The sequence below is a fragment of the Equus quagga genome, chromosome 12 (genome assembly GCF_021613505.1).
Source record: "Equus quagga isolate Etosha38 chromosome 12, UCLA_HA_Equagga_1.0, whole genome shotgun sequence".
Lineage (NCBI taxonomy): Eukaryota > Metazoa > Chordata > Mammalia > Perissodactyla > Equidae > Equus > Equus quagga.
In genome coordinates this window covers 75,442,354-75,456,942 of record NC_060278.1, presented here as the reverse complement: position 1 = coordinate 75,456,942, position 14,589 = coordinate 75,442,354, and the positions used below count along the sequence as shown (strand labels likewise).

At 36.2% G+C, this 14,589-nt stretch overlaps 1 protein-coding gene across 1 annotated transcript; it reads right to left on the bottom strand.

Annotated features, from left to right (window-relative positions):
- Nucleotides 1-5,232: 5,232 nt before the first annotated feature.
- On the bottom strand, nucleotides 5,233-12,684 carry MKKS (MKKS centrosomal shuttling protein). Its single transcript, XM_046679605.1, has 4 exons — nucleotides 11,497-12,684; nucleotides 8,733-8,908; nucleotides 7,683-7,793; nucleotides 5,233-5,986 (listed from the first exon to the last, which is right to left on the bottom strand). The coding sequence occupies exons 1-4, from the start codon at nucleotides 12,479-12,481 to the stop codon at nucleotides 5,546-5,548; spliced, it is 1,713 nt and encodes a 570-aa protein (XP_046535561.1). The 5' UTR covers nucleotides 12,482-12,684; the 3' UTR covers nucleotides 5,233-5,545.
- Nucleotides 12,685-14,589: the final 1,905 nt, after the last annotated feature.

Genomic DNA, 14,589 nt, shown 5'->3' with positions numbered 1-14,589 from the left:
GTTCCAAAAATAGTTGTAACTTGGTTGTGTTCATGGGAGGAGGTGAGTTCAGAGTCCACCTATGCTGCCATCTTGACACCAGCCCCATTTTTTTTTTTGAGGAAGATTAGCCCTGAGCTAACATCTGCCGCCAATCCTCCTCCTCTTGCTGAGGAAGACTGGCCCTGAGATAACATCTGTGACCATCTTCTTCCTTTATATGTGGATGACTGCCACAGCATGGCTTGATAAGCAATGTGTAGGTCTGTAGTTGGGATCAAACCAGTGAATCCTGGGCCACCGAAGCAGAGCACACGAACTTAACTGCTATGCCACTGGGCTGGCCTCTCAATTTTTTTTTTTAACCTCCAATACCATGGACTATTGTCTGGCAAACAAAAAGAGGTCAATTAACCCTTCTCAAAATGAAATCACAGTACTTCAAACAAAAGCTACAGGCTAAAATATGATGTTTATTATAAATATTTTCTCAAGGTAAATTTTTTTGTATGTGTGGTGAGGAAGAGTGGCCCTGAGCTAACATCAGTGCCAATCTTCCTTTATTTTTTATATGTGGGATGCTGCTGCAGCATGGCTTGATTAATGGTGTGTAGATCCATGCCCGGGATCTGAACCCATGAATCTCAAAGTGGAGCATGTGAACTTAATCAGTATGCTACTGGGCTGGCCCCTCCTCAGTGCACATTCTTAGTAGGAGATTGTCAAGTTGGTTTATTTCTCTTGGAAGTCCATTTGTTACAGGTAATGGTATTCTACTGCTTTTGGTCCACCTAGTCTACTAATTATCTCTCCAACAAAAGGTTTAATCTACATATAGGAACAGTTTTCAGGGTTTCATTCTCTTTTATGATTATTACTATATTCTTAATAAAGAAACATATAAATCTACTTGTAACCCCAAGATGCAGGCTAACATTGGCTTTAGATACATCTAAATTCAAATTTTGTAGGTGAGTGGCAAAAATTTCCAAGGATTATGAGATACCATAGTTACTAAGTAGAAACACTTAACAACATGAAAAAAAATTATAAAGATATCGGATGTTCCAACTTGGCTTTTCTTTTAGACGAAGAGATAGATTTATTTAGACAGCTGAAGTAGAGCCCTGTAAGCGATGTTTAGTCTCCTTGACTATTCCCTAAAGATTATCAGAAAGGAATAACTTAACTCATTGGATGTTTTGACAGGGCCTATATTGATTATGAGACTGATTTTTGTACATGATACTCTTAAATAACAACCCACATAATTTATGTGACTGCAAGCAATATCGTTTTATTCTAAAGTTATCCAAAGAACTGTTTAACAAGGTAAGAATACAGAATATGATGGATCTTAGAGAGGTATTTAAAATTTCTCTTCTATCATGCAAATGCCTAAATAGCTTTGATTACACCAACTAAATGAGTTAAAGGATACCTATGATAATACAACATATAATATGTAATTTAAATATCCTATGGAAAATACTTCACTCCAATGGTTGATTTAAAATGTCTAACTTATAAAGATTCTCTAATATAGTACCAATGGAAGAATTAAGGAATTGAGGCATTTATAAGACCAAGTAAGCATTTTGACTTAAAAGACTGTTAATTTGTGTTAGTTCTCCAGTATTCTTCTTGCTCCCCAAATCCTGACCTCTTTTGATTAGTCGGATGCTAATCCTTTTGGACCATGGCTCAGTAAACTTGAATGCTTCAAGTCTTGTGAGTCCCACAAAAGTACCGAGCAGCTGTCACTGACTTAATTCTTTCCCGCATTATTTTCCCTTTCCTTTTTGTAGCAATCAGGGTTTCCCGTTCTGTCTCCCGAGGAACCTCAGAATGCAATATTCCAACCTCAATCTTACTTTAAGTCACAAAACAGTGCCTGAGGCTTAACTTAGTTGCTGTTTTTCCTTGTCATTTATTTCTGTCAAAATGAGCTCCTCTGAAATTACTTTCATCAGCAATTTTTATCTCATATTTTACCATCTGAGTCTGAATGATGATGCCCTTGAATTGTTAAGGAATTTGTTTTTTTTAACTAACAGTATTTTCTAGTAAGGATTGCACATAACTTCAGGAAACACAAATTTATATTTATAAGAATATATCAACAAATTTACGACATATTAAAAATGGGAGCACTGATGTTTCATCAAGGAATGTAATTGAATTTTATGTCAAAGCTAAAAATGACAGAGCTAAAATGGCTATCATGAAAGGGAGACCCTTAACTTACAAGGTCACCTGGAGAGGCTCACTCTGGCATCCTTCTAGGAGCAACTTGGAAATGCAGTAGAGGGCCAAGGAGACCAAGGACAATTCCCATATTCCTATGTGACCTACTTTCTTAAGTGAATGCAAAAACCCCATTGCAAGCACGTGTGATGAAGAACGCTGCCTTGATGTTTAGAGTGATGGTGAAAATACAAAGGCAAGGGCATCAAGAATGCTTTTTCCACTTGTGTGTCCAAGTTTTCAGTATGTAATTATAAAGAAGCTTTTACTCCTGCCTTCATTAGATATCTATTGCTGCATAACAAATTACACCCAAAACTTGCTTTAAAACAAAATTTATTATCTCATAGATTTTGTGGGTCAGGAATCAGTCTGCGAGTGGCTTAGCTAGGTCCTCTGCACCAGGGCTCTCGTGTGGCTGCAATGGCAGAGGCTACCACTGAGGCTCCACTAGGGGGGATCTGCTTCCAAAAACATTCTTGTGGTTGTTGGTAGGATTCAGTTCCTTGGGGGGGCTGTTGGCTGGAAGCCAGTCCCTTGCCACGTGGGCCTCTCCGGAGGGCAGTTCCCAACCTGCCAGCTGGCCTCCAACTGAGTAAGTGCATGAGAGATCAAGAAAGCAGCCCATCTTTTTACAACCTAATATCAGAAGTGATGTCCCATCACTTCTGCTGTATTCGACTCATTAAAAGCTAGACATTAGGTCCCATCCACGCCCAAAGGGTGGACTACCAGGAGGTGGGATTATTGGGACCCATCTTAGAGACTGCCCACCATATGCAACATATATTCACCCTCCCAAGATCCTTACAATGTCAGCTTAAAGCCCAGAATCTCATCACTGAAATCAGGTCCAGGTGGGTGAGGCTACTCAGGTGTAATTCTTTTAAGTACAGCTCTTGGAGCACAGTTCCTCTCCATTTGTAGACTCATGAAGTCAACAAGACAAGTTATCTGCCAACATACAGTGATGGATCAGGCAGAGGATAACAGCAATGAGACATTCCTGTTCACAAAGAAGGGAAACAGGAGAGTGAAAGGGATGTAGAGAGTCTATACATCCAGTCCACACTCAAAGGGAGGGGATTATGCCAGGGCCTGAAAACTAGGGCGGGTCACTGGGGGTCAATTAGAGGCTGCCTACTACACTGCCCTTCTATTCAACTCTAATAATAAAACAAGTAAAATTTTGGAGAAATATTCTTGAAGCTCGAGGTGTAGCTGATTTTTCAACATATATTGCTTTGCTGTGAGTTTGTACTGCAATTTTTTCTTTGGCTCAGATTCAATTTTGGAATCAAGCGTCTTTTGGATTACAAGAATATTGATTACTTAAAAATCCTATCTCCATGTCTGACTGGGCAAGGGAAACAAAAGAAAAAATGAACAAATGGGACTACATCAAACTAAAAAGTTTCTGCACAGCAAAGGAAACCATCAACAAAATGAAAAGACAACCTAACAATTGGGAGAAGATATTTGCAAACCACAGATCAGATAAGGGGTTAATATCCAAAATATACAAAGAACTCATACAGCTCAACAACAAAAAAACCCAACAATCCAATTAGAAAATGGGCAAAAGATCTTAACATAGATTTCTCCAAAGAAGAAATACAGATGGTCAACAGGCATATGAAAAGATGCTCAACATCATTAGGTATCAGGGAAATGCAAATCAAAACTACAATGAGGTATCACCTCACTCTGGTCAGAATGGCTATAATTAACAAGCCAGGAAACAACAAATGTTGGAGAGGGTGTGGAGAGAAGGGAACCTTTGTTCACTGCTGGTGGTGCAGCCACTATGGAAAGCAGTTTGGAGTATCCTCAGAAAATTAAGGATAGATCTACCATATGATCCAGCTATTCCACTGCTGGGTATTTATCCAAAGAACTTGAAAACACAAAGGCATAAAGATACTTGCACCCCTATGTTCATTGCGGCATTATACACAATAGCCAAGACTTGGAAGCAACCTAGGTGCCCATGAAGGGACGAATGGATAAAGAAGATGTGGTATTTATAAACGATGGAATACTACTCAGCCATAAGAAATGATGAAATCCGGCCATTTGTGACAACATGGATGGAACTTGAGGGTATTATGCTGAGTGAAATAAGTCAGAGGGAGAAAGTCAAATACCATATGATCTCACTCATAAGTAGAAGATAAAACGACAACAAAAAAAAACCACATAGCATTGGAGATTGGACTGGTGGTTACCATTGGGGGAGAGGGGAGGGCAAAAGGGGTGATTGGGGTCACATGTGAGGGGATGCACTATGATTGGTGTTCGGATGGTGAACATGATGTAATGTATCCAGAATTTGAAATATGATGTACATCTGAAAAAAATAAAAATTAAAAAAAAAATCCTTTCTCCCTCTATCATGGCTATAGATCTGATCATTGACTCTTGGGTTAATTTTCCTCAAATTTTCTAAATGTTTTCCTGAAGTTTAACATAACATCTATTACAGCTCCATACTTATTCCTCTAGACATATTTCTTCTTCAATTTCTCAGTATACCTTGTATTTACATAAAATTCAAATTACCTTCCATGGTGAAACAGCACTGTCTCTACTTTGAATATGAGAACTGTTCTAGTTTCTTTTTTGCACTTTTGACTGAACTTGAGAAATACTTTTCCACTTTTCTCTGCGCGGCTTTTCTCTATGCTGGTTAGTTACTATATAAGTCTATTTTTTTTCCTAATCACACATTTTCTTAAAAAAACAAAAATGAAGAAGGTGATACAAACTAGAAATTGCAGGTAGACCAGGTTCTACATCAATTATCTAACCACTGAATGATATAATCTGAGATAAAGAACACTTAAATTTTACTAAATGTGCAGTCTGAATATTTCTTTTGGTTGAGCAATATGTACTGGATGCTTTGCAATACTTTAGAATCTAATTGTACACTTTAAACATATGTAATTACTACAGACTAAAAAAATACCTATAATAATTATATCCAAACTAGAGCATAGATTAGAAAATTTTTTTTATTTCTGTATATTCTTAGGATGATGTCAAAATAACAAAAATTTAGAACGATGTACAGTGGAATCCCTAAGATAACTACAATATCTTTATTAATGCTTCAGATATTTATTATTCTATGGCATTTCTATTCAAGAATCATCCCTTTTTTCCATAAGTAAATCTATAATTTTATGAATCATCTTTCTAGATATTTACAACAGACCTTTGGGAGAGAACAAATACATTCAATATTTTTCAATATTTTTCTTAATTGATATCTCACTAGTTTTTTAAAATAATATAAACATGCTATTCTCTTATATCAGTTTTTATCTTCAATAACATATGAAAGATCCAAAATCAAATTGGCTGTCTCCACAGCCACCTGTAGGCCATTAAGCTTAGCAGTAAAACAGTCCAAAGTCAGGTTGTTGGCTGAGCCTGCAGCTTCATGTGGAAGGCAGGTTTGTGGCGCAAAAGGATGACAAGTACTCCTTAGGAAAGACCAGCTGAGTTCTTCCTGGCTATTGCATAGTCCACAGCCACATCTTGAAAGCAAATTTGACCAGTTAACAATAGAGGGAGAATCTGCCTGAACCGACCAAAAGTGTCCATACTTCAGGTCAGTGAGAATTTCTCCTCCATCATGTTCTAAAGACCCAGCGAGAGATTCCAGTGCACTGCAAAATGCTTCAGTAATTAGCTGAAGTTCTGTTTGAGTACATCCTTCATCCTTAAGAATGCTTTCTGGCTCGTTACAAGTCTAAAAGCAAACAAACCATTGAAAACACAGGCATAGCAATTAATACTATAAATCTGTATCTGACAAATAGAATACTTGATCAAACCCTTATTCATCAAGTCACTACTTACTTTCATTTACTTACCGGTTTGGCACAATGCTAATGGGCATGTGTGGGTCAGCTGGCAGGCTATAATCCCTTACCTGGTTGATCATGTAAGCTACCAGTCATGTTATCAGAATGAATGAATCAGAATAAACACCATCATCAACTTAATTCTGAATGACTGCCCAGTGGTGCCTCCTTAACATATAAAGGACAAGGTATAATGCATGTACTATAGGTTTTTACACACACAAGAGGAAGTTCCTGAAGCCTAATGTCCCAAATGAAGTACTTATTTATACTTGGCAAAATATTTGAGATTTCTTTAAAATCAGAACACACACATTATTATTAAGAAAAAAACCATTTAGGGACACGTGCAATTTTCACATCAATGTTTTAAAAATAAATACCTTATTTAAATTAATGAAAAGGTAATGTAACTTTAAACTGTTTTTTGGTTCCACTATCCTAAAAAGTTTACCCTAGAAATTTCCTGATAAAAGAAAAAGTAACATATTAGCAAACTAATAACTGAGTGATAGTTAAAAATCCATATCCTAAAATTAAAAATTTTAAGTTTTCTTATAAACAGTCACCATCTTTTTGCCCAGGAGGTGTGAACCAGATGAGATAACCTCTACTGCATATTCTTTTCCCATATTTTCACTGCTGTATTGTTTCTTCAAAATCCTACTCAAGACACCTTCCTCCTCCAAAAACCTTTTTCTAGTTTATTCAATGCCATTTGCAGACTATATTATTGTCCATTTAACATCAAGGGACTGGCACTGATTATTTTTTTCATAATGTATATTCTGATAACTTTTCATTAATGGATTTTATCATCAAACAGATTTTAAATCATGTGGGGAAGCAGGTGGGCAAGTCTATAAAAAATGTTGACCCTCTCTCCAATCCCTGGCATCCACTGGCAGCCCTGCAGAGTCTCTTGATAACAATCCTAACTATTCAAAGAATCAACTGCAAATATTTGGAAAACACATACCATTCTGTATTCATTTTCAAATAAGGTAGGTCAGTTTTTATGGAATAATTAACCAGAACTATACTGCACTAAATTTATCTGACCATTGTCAGGAAATGGAGTTTCCTAGATTAATAAAAAATATTCAATTTGATAGAATATATATCATAAATGAAAACCAATTTAAAAATTATAATAGAATTTAACACTTGGAATGCTTTAATCAATGAAATTAAGTCTTTTCTTGATGATCCAGAAGGTACTAAAGTATTTTCTAGAATCTCGACACTTTCGAATATCAATTATTATTGTACATAGCAGTAGACATCTCTAATATGACAACTCCCATTAACAGAATGCTCATTTCAACATGCAGTATATTTAGATAATACTCAAAGAATGTGACCATTTTAAAAGGTTGGATTAATAATAATCGTTATGATAAAGATATTACCGTATATTTGGAAGTGTTATTTTCCTCAAGTGTTTTCAAACACAATGTCTGATTTAGACTATTGAGAAATTAAGCACTGAAGCTCTAGAGTAATATGATTTGGCTTATTATCTCATAAAACGAATGTTGTTGAGAAGGGAGATAATCCAAGCAGGGCGATGTCACCTACCTTGTGTCTGATATATGCTGCCAAGTGAGTTTCAGTGCAGCCACCTCCCAATAAAACGCTCGGTTCCTTGAGTGTCAACTGCAAAACATGCAGTGCTGTTTGACATGTGACCTAAAAATCCCAAATCATCAGAATCAGACATTGACATCAGATACACAAAGAAATATAACCATGTTCTCAAGGCAACTTAGTGGATTCAAAGAACCTGATTTTAATTGCAAAGGAACAAAACCTGTGTTGCCAAGGTTGTAAGGTGATGAATACATTTTGGAATAATAAGAATTAGAGATTAAAGAAAAATACTTTAGCCAGATGTTTGTTTTCATGGACCAGATTAATATCTTCTTTCATACACACTTAGCTCTTCAAATTGAGATTCACAAATGGATGGCCTCAAAAACTGGGTCAACAAGGTATGCTAGTACTTCTACTAAAAAAAAATTATTTCAGTCGAAATAAATCAGTTGTATAAATGCCAAGAATTTATTCTAAGTTGCTATGGAGATGACAATGCAGCTACAACCCAGCAGTAATAATAACACAGAGAACTTTAATATTCACCAAGCATACATCTTTTAGCATCCATGAATCTTCAAGCTTGTGACCAATACTATAGGTTATCACTTCACTTATATGAAAGTTGCAATTGTTATTGCTGGTAGAGAACAACAAGTTCTATTAAGAGGTGGATAATGGGTATGACCAGGGAACTCATTTTCTAAGTGAATTATTCATACACATGAGCATCAAAGAGTACGCAATTCAAGTTAATTTCTTAAGAAAAGTTCACGTCAAGGAACTTTAGATTGCTTGCAAATGCTAGAAATAATAAATGGCAACACATGCCAAGGCTAATGTAATGTCACAGGCAATTAAATCAGCTTACTTGTGACTTTCTCACATTTTTGTTGTTTTGGCTTTCTATACAACCTAGGGAAGTTATGAAGGAAAAAAAGGCATAGCTCACCAACATGAAAAAAATGACAGTCACCTGTCTGAGTGCCTATTTAATCCGTGGTTCAGCCCCTAGAAGTGGAATTCATTGCCTACCTTCAGTTCATCCCAGGCAGTGTCACTCCTGTTGCAGAGAAGCAGACTGCAGACAGTTGCTTCATTAGGAATAAGATGAAAAAAATGTTTGAAGCCAAATTTTGCAGTGCACCAATCTTTCACACTTCCATAAGTACTAGGTGAGACTGAGCCTAGGGAACCAATCGGCCGTGTTCCTATTTTTTAAAAGTTTAGAAAACACAAAATGTATGAGTAAAGATGGGGCATATAATCATTTGAAATTATAATACTTATTCCTAGCCAATAAAAAAGTCCCACAAGCATATCATATAAAATATGAAATACAGGATAAAGAAATAACAAGAAGCACCTTCTTAAACCTATGAAATAAGCAGCACTCTGCTATTAAAATGATATACAAATAAAGCAGAAGTTCTTTTGGTTTACAGACTTCTTTGAACATCTATTAGAAGCTATTTTGTACTTTCCAGAAAAAAGCACACACAATTTTGCATACATTTTTAGGAAATCTAGGAACCCTAGAAGCCATTCAGGGATCAGAGACCCAAAATTAAGAGCCCCACTAATGTGGAATAAGGGTGAAATGAGAGGACAAGCTACTTTGCTTTAAAGGCATTATTCTTTTTCCCTTAAATCACAAATTAAGCTATGCAAATAGCTGTGTAGTTGAATTCATTTAGGGCTCTATTTAGTGAACGTAGATTTTTTTTTGCCTAACTACTTGTATGTAAAAAGCTACCTAAATTATTACAAAATAAAGTATGTGACATTCTTATTTCACTGTTATTGATACAATTATTTTGTCCTCCCTCCTGCAAAGATAAAATAGTAAAATTTTACAAAGCACAAATTAACAAAAATATGAATAAATGAGAAGTTAGGATGACTTGAAGGTTTCCAAAATCTCTAAATGTAGTAAAATTATATAAGAAAAGAAACTATGCCAAACTTCTCCAAGAAATAGCAATGCTAGTCTAAAGTCTGGAGATTAAAATTGTAACTTGCACCCTTTTGGGTCCGTTTCCTCTTTCAAACTAATGGGGTTAAAACAATAATACCTAAAAACACTTCCAGCTCAAAAAACTTCTGAGAACCCAGAAAATAATCATGAACAATTTCACTGCTTTGAATATCCTTTCTTCTTTACTTCTAAAGTCTCAAAGAAAAAGGAGTACCTGAGTGATCTAAAATTTAAGAAAAAAAAAGGCCTACATCTTGTATTTCACGTGGTGGAAACAACAGAATGTCATAAGAGGATCCAGCTTTACAGCTTATCAGCCACGGGACCTGGAGCAAGTCAACTCATGTCATTTAATTTTTCTGGGTGGGCTTCCCCATATAAGAGTAAAATGGAGATAATAATGTCTACTTCACAAATAAATCAAACCAAATGTTAAAAATGTTCTATAAGCCATGACAAGCTATACGCACACCAGTCACCCCATTACTTAACCTAGATCATTAATAAAGAAGAATTTTGTTTGAAGGGGGAGAAAGGACGTAGTGTTAACCTAGACACACCAGGGAAGATGGATTAGGCCCAAAGCATACTTCACGTATTCTTAGTTCACTTGAGACATGGGCCTGGTATACTTTTTTTTTTCCCCTTCCCTTTTCTCTCAAAAGGTCTCTGCTCCCAAGACCCAGGACTGAAGTTCTGGCTATTAGTATCATGTACCAGTTACATATGGGATAAATAACAATTGTGGGCTCGTGTGGAAAGCCAGTGCCCACTTATAATATTGTTTCTATGGTAAAATGCTTCATATTTAAAAAACTGACTTAATAATCTGTAATACCCAATATTCACAACTGGAAATCACTGGATTCATGAAAAGCCAGTAAATGTCTAAGGATATAGGTCTGACCCACAACATCAGTGAGTTCCTAACAACTATTTCCACTATTTTTTAATAATTTCCATTTTGACAATCATTTGACAGTCTTACAGAGATAGAACAATAACCTGGCATTATTGGGTAGTCAATACCGGCATACATACTACTCCTTTTTGAAGACTTATAATAAGACTAAAAATAGTCAACTTTAACTATGGCTTACGTCTGATAACTTAAAAATTGCACTCAATCAGGATGAAATGATTGTCTTTCTGATAGGTTATGAATGCAGTTAGAGAGAGATTGAAAGGTGGCTCAAATCAGGAACTCTTCAGTTTGTCACTTTTCTTTGGCTCTAACAGGTGATTATCAACCTTATATCTGCTTCTAATTTGCTGAGTTTGTGAAATATAGTGAATTTCTTGCCTATTATAATTCTGTATGTTACTAAATATGTTATTGTCAATTCAAAAAACATTTTAGAACACCTACTGAGGACCAGGTCTGCTGTAAGTGCTCCCAATTAAAGATGATCCCAGTTCTCAAGGAGCTCAGCTGGAAATATTTGGGATATTTAAAGCTAGAAAACATACACACACACCCCTACTACTTAGGAACCACTATTTAGGCAGAAGTACAATTGTTTGTTGGAGTTATATAAAAGTGAAGAAAAAGGGATATTCTGGTTGCAAAATTACCTTCTGAATGCAATGTGATTTAAGAAATTTGAAAAACCTCAAGTAGAAGAATTTTGAAGTGTAAAAGACTTTATATGATTATGAGGATGTTAGACTTCTCATTAATCTGTAAAATATTTGGGGGATAATAGTTTTAGATTATGACAGACTGCAATACATTTGGGGGCTGGAAAATAAATAAATCTCTCTGCTCAAAAAAAAGTGTGACATTAACTGTAAGGGGCAAGAGCTCAGAGTGCTTTTTACCTGTCACTTTACTCAAGGGTTCCATCAGAGCCACTCCAACTCTGTCTATGGCAATAACATGATGCATACTGAGAAACTGTTTCAAAGATGGGTGTATAACTTTTTGGCACATAACAAGATCTACATGATCACTAACTAGCTGCCTTCCCAGGTTAAGCAGCTGGTCCAGGACTGCATTTTCAAGAGAAACTCCATAACTGACCACCACAGTTCCTTCCCCGGTATCAGAAAGGTCCCCAGATAAAGATGCACAAAAGAGTGCCACCTTGAGGGAACCTGATTTTTTGACAGGCAGTAACTTCATGAATTGAACTTCTGACATTTCAATAAGTATTCCAGGTAATACAGTAGAATCTATAACTCTTTGGCCTTTTAAAGGTACAATTATACTCTTTCCTAAAATGATGTGGTCCTCGGTGTTTTCTGGAATTGTCAGCAAAAAGGCTCTCAGAATCAAAGCACTGACATGGTCTATTTCCTTCCTGGTGAGCATACAGGCAGGTTTACTTGTTAATATACTGCGTACCAAACAAAGGAGGATCTGAGTACTACTAAAGTCAACTGGAATTCGACAGCCACAGACTTCAGACTTGAGGTAACTGATGCAGAGCCTCAAAAGATGCTTATTTAATTTCATGACAGTGGTGGGTGTCAAGCCTATTCTCTGAACATTTTCAATCAGGTTGCAGCAAAGAATGGCTGTGAATAAGCCACAGTCACTGAAGCACGACACGTGATTCTGCATGGCAGTTGTCAGGATCTTTAAAATGGGATGGGTGACGGAGAGGTTAGCAAGCAGGGCTGACGACTGTGAAGTTGTGCACACACAGCCTCCAAGGCCGTTGTGCAGCTGCTTCAGCCGACCCGAGGGGCCATAGCACGATGTCACGATTCCCTTCAAGACAGAAAGTGTGGCCCTGACTCTCTCACTTGTCAGTGGTTCACTTTTACACAAGGATGGCTTTTTAGCTTCTAAACGAGACATCTTACTTCAGGTGGTAATTTGTGAAGACAGCTTTTATTTTGTTAACCATGGTTTTCTATTTATTGTATTGTCATGGGTTTTCACATTTAAAAATATTATTCTTCAGGAATGAAAGTCTGAATATGCAGCATTGTGGCCATAAAATTAAATAGCTCGATGTTTACGAAGCTAATCGGCATGTAATCATTTAATGACATAGTAGTAATTCCAAATATTTATTTTACTTCATCATTCAATAATACTTTGTTTCCTCCAGACTGAGATTTTACAGACTGTTTTGCAGCCCTCTGTATAAAGTATGTTCCAAGATGGACACCTAGGAAAGAAACCCCAGCTACAAGAAGCCAGTTCTTTCTAATCCAACTGATGTTTTTCATCTCTTCTTTCAATATCAACCTCGGATTCAAAGCTGATTCTCTCTATAAGAAATAAAAATAAAAAATTTTAGAGAAATAATTCCAAAACATTCTATAGATTACCATTTAATAATTAATTTTAATGCTCTGCTCTTTCTTTAGAAAAAGGAACTACCAACTGGCACAAGCCTCCAGAAAATGAGAAATGTAAATCAACGTAGACTAAACATTCATTCTTTTATTCTTCAATGAATCCCTACAAGAAAAAGTGCTGATACTTTAATGATTTTGGAATGCAGAAAAACACAGCTAGAAAGCTTACAGTAGTTATATGAATAGGATATGCTTCTAGAAGAGAAATGCTACGTTATAAAACTCATAGAATTTGGTCCCTGAGTTTTACAGAAAGCCTCAAATGTTTTTATTCTCTTACATCAAGATCTAATGTTATGTAATTTCTATAACTTTGGTTTGCTTGGAAACCTTAGGTCTCAAAAACGTACATTTACATCAAATCCTGCCTGTAAATAATTACGAGAACAAGACAACTGTTAGTATTTGTACTAGAGACACTCTCTAATGGAAACTCTATACATAGCTGTTGAAGTGTGCACAGCACATTGTGCCAAAGAATAAATCATCTTTTAAATATTTGGCTAAAGTCAGAGCTAATTTTCTGTAGTTTTACCCTATCAATCAACGATTTTCAGCTTTGTTGTCCTACAACTAATCCTCCCCAAAACTTTGGTGAATGACAATAAATACAAAAACCAGGGAATGTGCTGGATGACAAACAGGAAGATAGGATCTGATTCACCATTTGATCTCAAAGAGTCTAAATACCATAAAATGCTATCACATACCAAGTATACTAGTACTTGCACTAGTTTCCTTAACAAGGTTGTAAATGGCGTGCCTTGAGGCATAAAATTCAGATACTTAATAATGTGTGGAAAGAATAAAAATCTCAGGTCATGGACCTTATCTGTTGAGGCTTGGTGCTTTGAAGGGGAAGGTTCAGCCAATTATTAACTCTTTTCAGGAATAAGCTAGCTATGCTAACCACTTGGATGGTATATTTAGTAGAAATAAAACTGATCGATGTACCCAGACTACAGCAGTACTTAGAGTAGACTGTGACACACTAGGAGAGGGACCAAAAAAGGGATTTGAAGATGTGCAAAAAAGAGGTAAAGAGAAGGGGGCAATGACGCAGTGTTAGTTTGGTTACCACTCCTCCCAATTTAAAGGGCTGTAACCATGGCAACTGGACCCAAATAAAGTGAAGGCAATGACAGCCAGCTTTCTCCCTGCAATGATAAAGCTAAGTCATCTTTTTTTATATCATGAGGAGAGAAAAATCTGTTCATCTTAAGCTAGGAACAGCTAAAGTACTTAAATATTATTTTAACAGTTATTTTAGACTCAGCAAAATCTGTGAAATACATTTAAATGAAACCTTAGTGATTTCCATACGTTAATATGCACATCACAACACACACACACACACATACACACATACACACACACAAAACCCACAAATCACAATAGAAACTGTGATCAATAAAATGATTTCTCTAGCTAAAAAAAATTTTCAATACGTAATAGTGACATGAAAGTTTTCAAAAGTAGCATGCCAAGCTGGCACCTCTCACAGTCTTGTGGTAGTGAGACCAGTAACCACATCTTTTGCTAACATCTCTATGAAATGAGAAAGCAAGAAATCATTGAAAGTGCTAATGACTCCCAAAT

Excerpts from the sequence above, each read along its gene's own strand:
- MKKS (XM_046679605.1), bottom strand. The coding sequence starts at position 12,481 with ATGTCTCGTTTAGAAGCTAAAAAGCCATCCTTGTGTAAAAGTGAACCA. Across the intron at positions 7,794-8,732 it reads CTGCCTGGGATGAACTGAAG|GTCACATGTCAAACAGCACT; the intron begins GTAGGCAATGAA and ends TGGGATTTTTAG. Across the intron at positions 5,987-7,682 it reads CAGCATATATCAGACACAAG|ACTTGTAACGAGCCAGAAAG; the intron begins GTAGGTGACATC and ends GTTTGCTTTTAG.